Here is a 15,157-nt window from a genome sequence, read left to right as displayed (position 1 = left end):
GGGACTACAAGCACGCACCACCACGCCCGGCTAATTTTTGTGTTTTTAGCAGAGATGGGGTTTCACCATGTTGACCAGGCTGGTTTTGAACTCCTGACCTTGGAGTTCAGCCTCCCTCCTCAGCCTCCCAAAGTGCTGGGATTACAGGCATGAACCACTGTGCCCACGCCTGGCCTGTAGGTGTCAATCTTTATAAATCTGAGCACCTTGCACCTTTCACTCTTCTGAATGCCTATGCTTAGCTCATTAATCATGGAGGAAGGGGCTTAGGGGCTTCACACCCTGCCTCAGGGCAGAACTCTCACCTCCTCTTGAAGTGTGTTTAACTCCTTGAGGATAACTCTCTTCCCTTAGCAGAAATCCAGGGTGACAGAATAACTGAGGAACAGTCCAAAATGCATTTTATATCTGCTGTTCTATAAAGTGCCCTTTGGGTTTTTGCCCCGGGTAGCCTTGCGAAGGGGAGTGACCACAGGAGCCTCAGCAGGCTCCCACGGGAAGGGCAAAGATAGTCCCCTGCCAAACTCTGGCTACTGCATAAATTCAAGGCAGTGTTTCAGCTGAACATTCAGTGTCCCCATTGGGATCCACTTCCAGAGTCTGGGAACTTGGAGGTCTACTTCAGCCCCTGTCAAACAGGGGCAATTTAGATGCTATTGCATTATGTCTTCCCAGCCAGTACCACTCTTAGCTCCAGGCAACAGAGGCCCCTGCCCGCCTGTGCTTTAGAGGATCCTGCTCTGGCCCTCACCTGGTGCTACCCCTACGCATGAAGCAAGGCCAAGGGACTTACCAGAGCCTGTACTTTCCCTCAGACCAAACCCTAGGTACAGGGAACTCCAAGGCTCTTCATTCAAGCAGGCCAAGGTCTGGGTGTAGGGCTGTGCTGAGGGAGGACTGCAACACTGATGTGCCCATCCTAGGCTGTCCAGTGGCAGCTGCTGGGGGTGAAGGAGTGCACAGAGCATGGGCATGCCGGCTGACTCATCCACATTCATGCCCATGAGGCACCTCCCATTGCCCATGACCTTGATGGCATAGATACCAGTCCATCAACTGGACAATGAACACTTTGATAGAAGAAAATGTGGTAACATGGATAGCCTGCTCTTTTATATAACCCCTACGAAACCCTCTGAAATTATGATGTCCAGTTTCCAGATTAGAATACAAAGCCCAGACTGGGTGCAGTGGCTCATGCCTGTAATCCCAACACTTCAGGAAGCGGAGGCAGGCAGATCATTTGAGGTCAGAAGTTCGAGACCAGCCTGGCTAACATGGTGAAACCCTGTCTCTACTAAAAGTACAAAAAAATTAGCCAGGCATGGTGGCACACACTTGTGATCCCAGCTACTAAGGAGGCTGAGGCAGGAGAATTGCTTGAACCCGGGAGGCAGAGGTTGCAGTGAGCCGAGATCGAGCCACTACACTCCAGGCTGGGCAACAGAGTAAGACTCCATCTCAAAAAAAAAAAAAAAAAAAAAGAATACAATATCCACTCCTTTTTTTTCCCCCTTTTGCACAAGCCCCCTACCCCTTCAGATAAAAGCTCTTGCTCTTACTGTACAGTGCCAGCATCCCTACTCGAACCTCTGCTTTCTGGCTGAAGAAGTGATTCCTTAGGCTCGTAGGAACTAATAAATCCTTCCTCTCTTCAGAGTTGAGATTCTGGATATAACCCTAAATAGGCTTTTTTTTTTTTTTTTTTTTTCTTATTGCTGCATCAGGCCCTTTCCACCAGAAACAGATCCTGTTTGGGAACACACCTGTGGCTGTGAGTGAGCCTGAGCATGAGAAAAGGAGCAACTATGTTTAAACCACAGAAGGAAGGGCTTTGGAAAGATACAGCAAGAGCATTCTGACAATAACAACATTGCTAAACCTTCAAAGGGCTTTTAAAGAAGTTTTGTTGTTCCTTCCTCAAAAAATCTAAAACTAAACCTCCCATTTATGGACAAACACTGAGTCTGGGGGTTCTGTAATCTAATCCTACCATAAATCTGTGTGTCTAACTCCCAGTTTACAGATAAGAAAGGCAAAGCACTCTTCTATTAACTGCGTTCTCCCTGGGGTTCTCCCCACTGTACTGCATTCTTCTCTGGAAAACCAAAAGAAGAGCAAACAATCTGATATGGGCCGGGTGTGGAGGCTCAAGCCTGTAATCCCAGCACTTTGGGAGGCCGAGGCGGGCGGATCACGAGGTCAGGAGTTTGAGACCAGCCTGACCAACATGGTGAAACCCCATCTCTACTAAAAATACAAAGATCAGCCAGGCATGGTGGCACGCACCTATAATCTCAACTACTCAGGAAGCTGAGGCAGAAGAATCACTTGAACTCGGGAGGCGGAGGTTGCAGTGAACCGAGATCGCACCATTGCACTCCAGTCTGGGTGACAGAGCGAGACTCCATCTCAAAACAAAAAAAATCTGATATGATCCATACTGGTTTCCACAGAAGTCAATTCCCTCGCTATCTTAAAAGTATATATATATATGTATATATGTGTGTGTGTATATATGTATATATATATATGTGTACATATGTGTGTGTGTTTATACATATATACACACACATACACACACATATATACACATATTTGATATAGAGATGGGATCTTGCCATGTTGCCCAGGCTGGTCTCAAACTCCTGGGTTCTAGCAATCCTCCCACCTTGTCCTCCCAAAATGCTGGAATTACAGGCATAAGCCACCACACCCAGTATCTCACTATCTTAAAGGAGTTTTTCCTATTATAGTTCTGCTTATTAGCAAAGAAAGGGGAAACCATCACAAATACACAATTGCTTGCCACACACCCAGCACCTTCCTTTGTTTTTATTTTCTCCTCTACTCCTCCTTGGGCCTGGCATAACCTTTCCACAACCAGGAGAAAGCTAATAACTAAAGTATATGAGGGCCAGGTGCAGTGGTTCACGCCTGTAATCCCAGTACTTTGGGAGACTGAGGTGGGCAGACTGCTCGAGCCCAAGAGTTCAAGACCAGCCTGGGCAACATAGTGAGACCCCCATCCCTACAAAAAATTTAAAAATTAGCAGAGCATGGTGGCACGTGCCTGTGGTCACAGCTACTTGGGAGGCTGAGGAAGGAGGATCGTTTGAGCCCAGGAGGTCAAGGCTGCAGTGAGCAGTGACCTCACCACTACATTCCAGCCTGGCGACAGAGCAAGACCCTGTTTCTAAATAAATAAAGTAAATGAGGGACCTCAGCTACAGTGCCTCATCTGCTAAGCCCTTTAAGTCTGTCATTCTGACTCAGCAGTTGCTGCCTTTGCCTGACTCCTATCGTGAGCAGGCCTTTCCTTTCTGTAGCAGCTGACACAGGAGTTTAAAGAAAACTTACGATATTGTTTGCACTAGGAGCCCACATGTTATGGTCTGACAAAGGCTGCATGGACTATATCTCAGCACCCTCTGAGACCTTTCTGCTCAATGATAAACTCAACCAGCGGACATGCCCTAGCATTCTGCACTGAAGCAAAGGCCAGGTCTACAGGCCATGACATGTGATGCTACCTGTAGACAGAGCAAGCTAGCTAGAAGTGTGGTTGCTGGAAGCGGCAGGTCCAAGCTTGCTAATCCAGTGTTCCGAGGGAAAGAAAACTGCTGCCTACTGTCGGGTTGCGAGCAGAAGATCTTCACGTGGAGGAATGAATTGAGACTGCCAACTTGAACTTCACTGGAGAAACAGAATTTATGTTCAAGCATCCTTAGGCCAGGCACAGTGGCTCTCCTCTGTAGTCGTAGCACTTTTTGAGGCCAAGGTGGGAGAATCACTTGAGGCCAGGAGCTCAAGACCAGCCTGGACAACAAAGTGAGAACCTGTCTCTACAAAAAATAAAATAATTAGTCGGATGTGGTGGCCTGTGGTCCCAGCAATTTGGGAGGCTGAGGTAGGAGGGCCCCTTGAGCCTAGGAGTTGGAGGCTGAAGTAAGCTATGATCATGCCATTGCATTCTAGTCTGGGTAACAGAGTGAGACTCTGTCTCATAAAAATAAATACGTAAATAATTTAAAAGTATGGTTACCCGTTTCTGGCAAGGGTCAGCGCACTGACAGGCAATAAAATACTAAAAACGTATCCCTCTGCTTTAAAAGCTGTAAGTAAAAATAAAGGAGAGGGGGTAAGCACGATGTTTTGAGTTTTTCCGAATCTCAGATTTACGGGCAAAGCCTTGTGATTAGTGTTACATAAAGAGATTGCCCTTAAACCTATCTGACGCGATGAGCAAGGTGGAAGGATTTTGTGAGTGCCAGTGTGCCTTTAAGACAGTACCAGCTTCTGACCTTGGGGGAGCTGAGGTCTCAGCTGGTCAACAGCAGCCCTTAGGTCTCTTTTGGAGGCTGAGAAAAATAGAATAATGAATAATGAATGTCATGTTTTCCGTTATTAACGACAACAAACAAAACCACCAACAATTTGATTCCACATGTCTAGTTTCATACAAAATTTTCCACATCAGAGGCTTATTCTGGTCAAGGCAACACCAAATTTCATTACACACACACACACACACACACACACACACACACACACACACGGTTTTCTTTTTAAATCTACCTCACGGTAAGTGAACAATGTGTGGGGCTTGTGCATCGTACAAATAAACAAACAAACAAGTTTGGCTCTTCTTTTCTTATTTCTCCATCAGCCACCTGGAATATTTTACAAACCAGAGCCTGAGTTAAAAGTACAAAACATCTTACCAGGATTCATCTGAGTTAGGGAACTTCAAGATGGCAGTCAGCCTGAAAGAGGCTGGAAAAATAATAAAGAAAGTACTGAACTCTATGGTGCCTGGAGGTTAAGTCCAGTTAGCTACTTGTCTCAGGTTTGAAATTCATACAGTTGAGCATTCTGGGCACTACGGCAATTTTGGTACATCAAAAAGAGCACGGGGGGCCAGGCATAGTGGCTCATGCCTATAATCTCAGCACTTTGGGAGGCCGAGGTGGGGGGGATCGCTTGTGGCCAGGAGTTCAAGACCAGTCTGAACAACAAAGTGAGAGCCTGTCTCTTAAAAAACAACAACAACAGAAAAAGTCAATAACATTGGGGCAGGGTGCAGTCATTCATGTCTGTAATCCCAGCACTGTGGGAGGCCAAGGCAGGAGGATCACTTGAGCCCAGGAGTTCAAAATCAACCAGGGCAACATACTAAAACTTAAAAAATTTTCCAGGCCTGGTAGGGCACACCTGTAGTCCTAGCTACTCAGGAGGCTGAGGTGGGAGGATCGAGGCTACAGTGAGCTATGATAGTGCCACTGCACTGCAGCCTGGGCAACAGAGTGAGATCTTATCTCTTACCAAAAAAAAAAAAGCACTGGACTAAGCAGCTTCCAGTTCCAGCTCTGCAACTGGCCACAGTGAATGAGGCTTTCAGAGAGTCATTTGCTCAATGGGAGTAAGGTTAATGTTGGGTGTTCCTAGTCAGGCTACTGTGAGCAGAGAATGAGATAAAGTAGGTCAAAGTGCTTTGAGGCATTTAAAACAGGACACAAATGCAAGGGATTTGTATTTTGGGAGGGCTTGGGAATTCCCTTCCTTTCACTGTGGAAGGTAAGAAAAGTCTACGCCTGTTTTATCTGTAAGGAAGGGTTAGAATCCACCTATTTTGTACTGATGGTGAAACAAAAGAGAGTTTCGTAATAAGAAGGTTGGATTAACACAAGGTTTAACCATCAAGTAACGTGACAGATTTTTAAATAAACATATCTAAATGGGCGTTGTCCCATCCTGAGTAGTGAGTAGTCACCTTGGCAGGGGAAACACTTATTTAAATTATATTTCCCAGCAAAAAAAAAAATTTTTAACTCCTCTTTTGGAACTGTTCCTACAGCCTTTGGCACATTCTTCTGAATATGTCTGAGGGTGACACATTTTTTGTCCTTTGTGGATGATTCTGATTTTTGTAAACAGCCCAAAGTTATTTGGCACAAAGTAAGACCTTTTTTTTTTTTTCAATTGAAAATAAACTGTAACTATAAGAAGCCTATCTTTCCAGAAGAGTTAGAAATAGATTTCAAGACTGGCTGTATTGTTGGAAAGAGCTTGTTTCTTTCTAAGGTGACAAGAGGAGAAAAGCTATTTGGAAATGTATTTCCTTTTCAGTCACACCTTTAATTATTTATCTTGCAAGACTGACACTAAACTGAGTTTCCAGAAAGAAACGAACATTGCAACTAACCAACTGCTGCAACTATTTTATCACAGCTCCACAGGGCATCTGAATCCATTTGCATATGGATTAACGGGCTAGCAACAAAACAGATGCTTCCAATGAGTTCACAACTGGGTCCGTTGGAAATACAGCATCCAGTAGATTCAATTCTAACTAGCAGACTTTATACCTTAAAAAGTTTGGATTTTTTTTAAAGTTACAAAACAATGTATCTGAAAAGTAAAATATCATTATTATGATTACAATGTAACTTGAAGCAACTGCTAGATTTCCTTCTGTTGCAAAGAATTTCAGTTGTATTATTTTGAAATAAACACAATGGCACTTTCATTCTTTGAATGTTGCACACTGTGAGCACTTCAACCTTAAATGCCAATGACTTTTTACAGAAAATATTTTTCTGGCTGGGCATGGTGGCTCACGCCTGTAATCCCAGCACTTTGGGAAGCTGAGGTGGGCAGATAATGAGGTCAGGAGTTCGAGATCAGCCTGGCCAACATGGTGAAACCCCGTCTCTACTAAAAATACAAAAATTAACCGGCCATGGTGGCAGCGCCTGTCATCCCAGCTACTCAGGAAGCGGAGGCAGGATAATTGCTTGAACCTGGAAGGCAGACTAAAAATACAAAAATTAGCAGGGCACGGTGGCAGCACCTGTAATCCCAGCTACTCAGGAGGCCAAGGCAGGAGAATTGCTTGAACCTGGAAGGCAGAGGTTGCAGTGAGCCAAGATCACGCCACTGCACCCCAGCTCTGGGTGACAGAGCAAGACTCTGTCTTGGAAAAATAAAATAAAATAAAATCAAATAAAAATATTTATAGTATATATATTATAAACATATATATTTATTTTTTCCCAATTCATTTGTTTTATTGTGGCAAAATTCACATAACATAAAATTCATCATGTGACGATTTTACAATGTAGAATTCAGTGGCATTTAGTACATTCACAATGTTCTGCAACCACCATCACTATCTATTTCCAGAAACATTTTCGTCATCCCAAAACGAAACTCTGCACCGTTAAGCAGTCTCCCCACATCTTCCCTCACCTCATCTGCTGTCTGCTTTATGGATTTGCCTATTCTGGACATTTCACGTAAGTGGAACCTTATAATATGTGGCCTTTTGTTTCACTTAGCCTACTATTTTCAAAGTTCATTCATATGGTAGCATGTGTCAGCACCTCATTCCTTTTTATGGCCGAGTAATTGCAATGCAGATATATGACATTTTGTGTATCCATTCATTCACCGATGGACATTTGGACATCTTTTGGTCATTCCTTTTTTGTTGTTGTGGGGTTTGTTTTTAACTCTTATTTTAGGTTTAGGAGTACACATGCAAGTTTGTTATGTAGGTAAACTGCTCATCTCAAGTTTGGTGTACAGATTATTTAGTCACTCAGGTAATAAGTATAGTATGCGATAGGTTTTGTTTTGTTTTTTGAGACGGAGTTTCACTCTTGTTGCCCCGGGTGGAGTGCAAAGGCGTGATCTGGGCTCGCTGCAACCTCAGCCTAACCAGGTTCAAGCAATTCTCCTGCCTCAGCCTCCTGAGTAGTTGGGATTACAGGCATGCGCCACCATGCCCAGCTAATTTTTGGTATTTTTAGTAGACACAGGGTTAGGCTGGTCTCGAACTCCTGACCTCAGGTGATCCGCCCGCCTTGGCCTCCCAAAATGCTGGGATTACAGGTGTGAACCACCGTGCCCGGCCAGGTATTTTTTTTAATCCTCTCCCTCCTCCTACCTTCCACCCTCAAATAGGTCCCAGTGTCTGTTGTTCCCCTCTTTGTGTTTTGTTTTTTAGAGACAGGATCTCGCTCTGTCACACAGACTAGAGTTCAGTGGCATGATCATAGCTCACTGTAGCCTTGAGCTCCTGGATTCAAGCAATCTTCCTGCCTCAGCCTCCTGAGTAGCTGGGACTACAGGTGTGTGCCACCACATCTGTAGTAGGCTTTTTTTTTTTTTTGAGACAGGGTCTGGCTCTGTTCCCTAGGATGAAGTGCAGTGGTGCAATCTCGGCTTACTGTAGCCTCCGTCTTCTGGGCTCAAGCGCTTTTCCCACCTCAGCCTTCGGAGTAGCTAGGACCACAGACACACACCACTTTCAGCTAATTTTTATGGTTTTTTTTTTTTTGTAGAGACAGGGTTCCACCATGTCATCCAGGCTGCTCTTGAACTCCTGGCTTCAGTGTTTGGATTACAGGTGTGAACCACTGCGGCCAGCTAATCTTTTGGCTACTATAAACGGTGCTGCCATGAATGTGGGTATACAAGTTATTGTTTGAACATTGTTTTCAATTCTTTTTACTATTTTGGGGGGCATACCCAGGACAAAATTACTGGGTCACATGGCAATTCTACATTCAACTCTTTGAGAAACCACCAAGTCTCTAACTCATTTTTATGTTTACGATTTACAAGGCATCTTGATCACCAGTTAGAAGAAGCCGGACAGCTGCAGCCAAACCCCAGGTTAGACCCAAAGAGGTCTCTTTTTCTTTCATTCATTCATTCCTTTTTTCTTTTTTGAGACAGAGAGTCTCACTCTGTCACCCATACTGGGGTACAGTAACATGATCTCAGCTTACTGCAACCTCCACCTCTCGGGTTCAAGCAATTCTCCTGCCTCAGCCTCCCAAGTAGCTGGGACTACAGGCGCCCACCACCATGCCCCACTAATTTTTAGTAGAGATGAGGTTTCACCATGTTGGCCAGGTCTCGAACTCCTGGCCTCAAGTGACCTGCCCGCCTCAGCCTCCCAAAGTGCTGGGATTACAGGCATGAGCTACTGTGCCTGGCCCTCTTTTTCTTTCTTTCTTCCTTCCTCCTCCTTCTTCTTCCTTCATTTGACCTTCAGGTCAAAGGGGTCTCTTTTTAAAAACTACACTGAGTAGAAGAGCCAGACCCGATGTGAGCCAAGTTTGTTCCAAGGCAAGCTTACACGCAGGACTTGGAACAGCTTTCTCTGCTGCTCTACATGTCACAACATGAACTGGCTGGGCAGGAATACCTTCCTGCCTCCTAGGCATTCTTGGTTTTCCATTATGTTACACACACTTCTGAAAAAAGATGTTAACTACCAACTTACAAGTTTCTCTCCTCTGTCTTTGTTGGAGTTCAGATTAGCACCTGGGGTCAATGCAAAAACAGTGCTTCGGGACAGGTTCTATGCCCCAATCCTAGATAGGCGAGTCCTTGCATGGTGAGAGAACAGGGCCTCCCAAACACTAGATGGGATGATGGAGAAATTCTCCATCCAGGGCGGGCTTTTACATTTTGCCTGACAGCACTGCTCAGTGATTCTGACTCTATCAATCCACAGATATCGGAGGTGAGCCCACTGTACTTATATACCGTATGTTGTCCAACCTCCAGGCTTGCCAGAGCCACAGGAGATAATCCTACTATAGGCATTGTTTACTGCAGCCAATCTACTGAGTTGAGGCTTCTCAGTCATTAACCCAACCCCAGACAGTAACTGATTAGTACCGATTTTAAAATTTAAACCTGTTCAGGAGTTTCTTGGAATGCTGACCTCTTACCTCAGCTCCCTCACACATAGGAAGTTTCTGAGCCACAGGAGCCCAAAGCTATGCTGCATTGCCAAAAACAAGGACAGATCAAAGTGGCTTTTTCCACTTGAAACTAAATACTAAGAATGAAGAGGTGGGTTTTAGGGGGTCCCGGTTAAGCAGTTTCTCTGCCAACCCACAGCAGTCCCTTGAGGCTTGTCTCCTGACCTCCTTTCAGGTGTCCTGGCCTGAATCTGCCATTAGGAAAGAAAAAAAGTCCCTTGACGGGTCATATCCTCTGTAATCTGGCAGGAAAGCTAAAATTTGCGTGCTCCCATTCCTAGTTGTGTTTGTGTATTCTCTTCCTTGTTGGGAAGAGCCTGCATCACAGTGTCCGGTGTAGGGGATTTTCACCATGACCTCACCCTCCTGCTGCCACTCACTAATTCCGGCTCGGCCGAGCGCTCCCCGAAGTCGCATCACAGCCCAGGTGGAATGCACGAGTGAGCCATAACAGTCCCTCGTAGCACGTCTCAGGTGAACATCAACTCCAGTTCTTTCCCCTCATAGATGGCCCTGGCAGGGGTCTGAAAATGCCAAAAAGAACTGGAAGTGGGGGTGGATGACGGCTGGTTACCGTTCTGGGATTTGAAGACTAGAAGGTCAAGGGAGTCACCTTAAGAAAACACATCAGGCCAGGGCCCGCTGGCTCTGTCTGGAATCCCCGCACTGTGGGAGGCGACCCCTGTATCTAAAAATAAATACAAAAAATTAGCTGGGTGTGATGGCACACGCCTGTAATCCCAGCTACTTGGGAGGCTGAGGAGGGAGGATGCCTTGAACCTGGGGGGCGGAGGTTGCTGAGCCGAGATCGCGCCACTGCACTCCAGCCTGGGCGACAGGATGAGATTCCGTCTCAAAAAATAAAAAATAAAATGAAATAAAGAAAATGCACCAAAGGCCCGCCAGGCTCACGCCAGCTGTTCTGTTCGAATAACTTTCAAGTCCGTGGCCTCGAAATGGGTCGGGTGGGCGGTAACAGCGGGCAGCGGGCGCACAACGCGGGAGAAAGGGCGGCTAAGTGAGAGCCCAAACAGCCGCGTCCGGGACCTGGTCTCCGGCCTCCAGGCTCAGGCAAGCCCTTCTGCCCACAAGTAGGTTCAGACCGTGAAAGGGAAACAGAAAGTTGTGCTCCCTAGCCCGGCCCACGTGACCGCGGTTCCTCATCCCTCCCCATGGGCACCCGAGCGACACATCGAGCGCGTGACTCCCCGTCCAAGGCGGGAGGTGGGGCGGCGGCCACGGCGTGCGCGCGCGCCCCCGGGAGGCAGCGGGAGCGCGCACGCTCCGGGGCCACCGCCCCTCCCGGGCCGGGCCCGCCCTCCTTCCCTCCCTCCCCCGCTCTCCTGGCCCGCCCTGCCCGGCCCGCCCTGCGAGTCAGTTCGCTGGTTCCCTCCCTCCTTGGGCGCGCTCGGGCCGCCACCGCGCACCCCGCCCTCGAGCCGCGGTGCCGGAGCCGCCCGCCGCCGGAGGAGGAGGTGGAGGGAGCCGGAGGGGCCCGCCGAGGCGGCGGCGGCGGCGGCAAGATGGCGGACTTCCTGCCGTCGCGGTCCGTGCTGTCCGTGTGCTTCCCCGGCTGCTTGCTGACGAGCGGCGAGGCCGAGCAGCAACGCAAGTCCAAGGAGATCGACAAATGCCTGTCTCGGGAAAAGACTTACGTGAAGCGGCTGGTGAAGATCCTGCTGCTGGGCGCAGGCGAGAGCGGCAAGTCCACCTTCCTGAAGCAGATGCGGATCATCCACGGGCAGGATTTCGACCAGCGCGCGCGCGAGGAGTTCCGCCCCACCATCTACAGCAACGTGATCAAAGGTGCCGGGCCGGGAACGGGGGCCGGGGGTTAGGGGCCAGGGGGCTGGGGCGGCGGCGGGCGCGGGGCCGGGCACCGCCCTCGTCCGCTCTGTCGCTGGCGGAGGACCGGGCCCGGCGGGCGGGCTGGCGGGAAGGGGGCGCGCCCCGGGAACCGACCCTGCCCGTCCGGGATGCCCTCGCTCCCCAGGCGAGAGGATGCTCGGGGTCGCCCTGCTGTCCCCCTTGTCTCCCCGGTGGGCGTCACGGCCATTCCCCCACCCCCCACCGCGTCCTGGTCTCGCCCCCTGCGAGAGGGAAGTGGGGCGAGCTGGGTGCTGCCTCGGGGTGTGGGGAGAACTCTTCTGTCCTCCCCGCTGCGGATGAGGCAGGAAGACCCACAGCAGCCCCAGCCCCTTCACCCCCATCCCCTGCTCGGGCGATGTGGGCCGAACCTCGTTACCCCGCTGGGTGACCCGAGTCACATGGGGTCGCATGCGCTCCCAACTCCCTGTTTCCTTGGCAGTCTCCTAAGCAAGGGAGTTCTGGAACCGTCGCAATAAGGGAACTTTTTGCCCGATACTTCTTGTCAAGGGCGTAGGGTGACAGCCTCCTTTTAAGCAAGGATATGAAACTTGAGAGAGTGTCAGGTTGACCGTACTGGAATCAGAAGAGAATGGACCCTTACAGTTAGTCTGAAAAAGTAGCGTCTGTGCTTTTTCGCCCCAGTGTCATGGTCAGGTAGGATGTTTACGTGTAATTTCTGTGCAACATGTTCCACTCTCCTTTTCGCTAAGTAACTGGGGGCTGGCGGGAAGGGAGTACCACTAGTTCTGTTTAGATGAAATGTAGTGGTAAGAAGACTGGCCTAAAAGTCATGTGGATCCTGTACAGATGGAGACAATGAATGAGTGTTGAGTTAGATAATTGGTTCTGCCCTTTATTGACAGTAGTTTTAAAATTAAACTTTGTTCTTAAGTGAAAAACAAGTTGTTTCTTTCTGGGCATTCAAAGAAATCAAAAAGACGGTTTTTGTCATTTGAACGATAATTAACACTCGTGTTTCTGTGTGTCAGGTGTGTTCTATAGAAAAGACATTTTGGCAGAATTTAGGTGCAGAGCCTGGTACCTCAGGTGCATCTGGATTTTATTTTATCTGGGGAGCAGTTTAGGACTTTGCTACAGATTGCAGGTCTTTGTAAGCGGGATTTTTGGTCAGGAAGTACATAAGGGACTTCTTCATGTCACCCCTGCTCCCCCCGCTTCCAGCGTTTGGGTAAAGGAAAAACTACCTGAAGAGCCAGGCATTGTGGAGTAATGAACTAGAGAGAATCACTAGACCACAGCCCGCTCTAGCCCTAGTGCCTCTGCAGTTAAACTATAAAGAACAGTTGTATTTATCCTACTGTAATGTTTAGCACAAAACTAATTAAGGTCTCTTTCAAGGCTGCAGACTCTGCCTTGACAGTCCTTAATTGGAAGGAACCTTTGTAACCTGATACAGCTGAACTTAAGGAATTATGTTAATGAATAGCATCAGCATGTTAACTGATTGTGAGCCAGGTAAACACCTCGTTCTTAATGTACACTGAGTTGTAAGTGTGATCTACTTGAGCATTGATTGCGAGATGATGTAAGTCGTCAGGAATCTAGTTTTTCCGAGTTGACATGAAATTTGACAGTAGAACAGTTTTTCAGGCTGGGCGTGGTGGCTCACTCCTGCAATCCCAGCACTTTGGGAGGCCAAAGTGGGAGGATGGCTTGAGCCCAGGAGTTCCAGACCAGCTGGGCAACATAGCCAGACCTCGTCTCTATTAAAAAAAAAAAAAAAAAAAAAAAAAACACCCAGAAAGCACCAGGTTTTCAGTTATTCAAACAGATGACTTCCTAATAGCCAAGTGACTGCTCAGATTGATCAAAGGTAATGAAAGTAGTAAATCAGTGATAATGAAAAATGAGTTTGAACTAACCTCTGTGAGCTGGAGTCCAATTTTGTATTATTTTGCAGTTGCTCTTCCTCCCTTTTAGGGAAATTGAAGGCCATCCTGTGACTTAAACTGGATTGAAACTTGGGCTGGAAGAAGTTTTTAAATTTTGAATGTGTTCCTAGAAGACTCAATGTTGGGTTACAGGGCTGAAGGAACAAACAGAACGGGGAGCTATAATATAATAGTTGGTTCTTAGTGTTTCATAAATGAACATCTTTTAGGCTGGTAAAATCTTGGTTGTATCTGTTTTCTTGTGAGCTTGGACATTGGTCTGTGCAGCATAAGTTCTTTTTCCTTCTTGAGTTAGGTTCTTTTTTGACTACCTTCTACCCCAGAAGTTATTTTATAAATTGGAACATGTTAAAAATCCTTCAGAAAGAGGAATTGTCCTAATAGTATTTGCTTTTCAAGGCTCTAATTTTGAGACAGTCAGCAACTGTTATTTTTTTTAACCTCTGAGAAGTTCTTTTTGATGTTGGTCTTCTTTTTTGAAGATTTGTCTGGGATAATTCAGAAGTATAAGGAAATAATACTGAAATAAAAACTTACGATAATATGTAATGACTCCTCTCCATACATTTTTTTTTCTTCTTTTTAAACAAAGGTATGAGGGTGCTGGTTGATGCTCGAGAGAAGCTTCATATTCCCTGGGGAGATAATTCAAACCAACAACATGGAGATAAGATGATGTCGTTTGATACCCGGGCCCCCATGGCAGCCCAAGGAATGGTGGAAACAAGGGTTTTCTTACAATATCTTCCTGCTATAAGAGCATTATGGGCAGACAGCGGCATACAGAATGCCTATGACCGGCGTCGAGAATTTCAGCTGGTAAGAGATTTGCTCTTTTAAAACGTGTGATTTTATTTTAACGACGTTTAGTAATACAGGTTGCACATCCCTAATGCGAAAATTCGAAATGCTCTCAAATCTCAAACTATTTGAGTTGGAGGAACAGACTGAGAGGCTAAGGGACAGACCTAATGTGTTCTAGTCTGTAATGACTACTTGTAAAAATAGTGCATAAAATTAAGGTATATATGAAACATAAATGAATTTCTAGTTTAGACTTGAGTCCCACTCCCAGCATATCTCATGTGTGTGCAGATATTTCAAAAATCTGAAAAAATTCAAAATCCAGAACACTTCTGGTCCCAGGCATTCAGATAAGGGATGCTCAACCTGTATCTGATTTTAGCACACTTTTTTCACTGACTTCCATAATATAATGTATCTATCCAAAATTGTAGCCTCAGAAATTTGTTTTTTTGTTTTTTTGGGGTTTATTTTGAGATGGAGTCTCACTGTGTTGCCCAGGCTAGAGTGCAGTGGTGTAATCTTGGCCCGCTGCAACCTCTGCCTCCAGGGTTCAAGCAACTCTCGTGCCTCAGCCTCCTGTGTAGCTGGGTCTACAGGCACATGCCACCACACCTGGCTAATTTTTGTCTTTTTAGTAGAGGCAGTTTCACCACGTTGGCCAGGCTGATCTGGAACTCCTGACCTCAAGTGATCCGCCCACTTTGACCTCCCAAATTGCTGGCATTGCACCAGGCATTTTTCCTCTTTTTCCTTAAAGGAGTACTAATAAAATACTTTGTA

At 46.8% G+C, this 15,157-nt stretch overlaps 1 protein-coding gene and 1 pseudogene across 2 annotated transcripts in view; one reads left to right on the top strand and one right to left on the bottom strand.

The window, feature by feature from the left end:
• The window catches only part of LOC111542514, a 16,540-nt pseudogene extending 6,077 nt beyond the window's left edge, over positions 1–10,463 (bottom strand). Inside the window, exons 1-2 of the transcript XR_004228533.1 lie at positions 10,402–10,463; positions 10,169–10,331 (exon numbers count right to left, since the gene is read on the bottom strand). The product of XR_004228533.1 is annotated as a tropomyosin alpha-3 chain-like (transcript). The remainder of the gene's footprint in view (positions 1–10,168; positions 10,332–10,401) is intronic.
• A 155-nt stretch (positions 10,464–10,618) lies between these two features.
• Positions 10,619–15,157, top strand: part of GNA13 (G protein subunit alpha 13) — a 47,278-nt gene continuing 42,739 nt past the window's right edge. The window contains exons 1-2 of the mRNA XM_023212033.2: positions 10,619–11,594; positions 14,163–14,389. Of these exons, the coding sequence (XP_023067801.2) occupies positions 10,961–11,594; positions 14,163–14,389 (861 nt within the window). The 5' untranslated portion in view covers positions 10,619–10,960. The remainder of the gene's footprint in view (positions 11,595–14,162; positions 14,390–15,157) is intronic.

The sequence above is a fragment of the Piliocolobus tephrosceles genome, chromosome 16 (assembly GCF_002776525.5).
Source record: "Piliocolobus tephrosceles isolate RC106 chromosome 16, ASM277652v3, whole genome shotgun sequence".
Classification (NCBI taxonomy): domain Eukaryota; kingdom Metazoa; phylum Chordata; class Mammalia; order Primates; family Cercopithecidae; genus Piliocolobus; species Piliocolobus tephrosceles.
The sequence above is the reverse complement of the archived record's forward strand: the minus strand, read 5'-3'. Positions and strand labels throughout refer to the sequence as shown.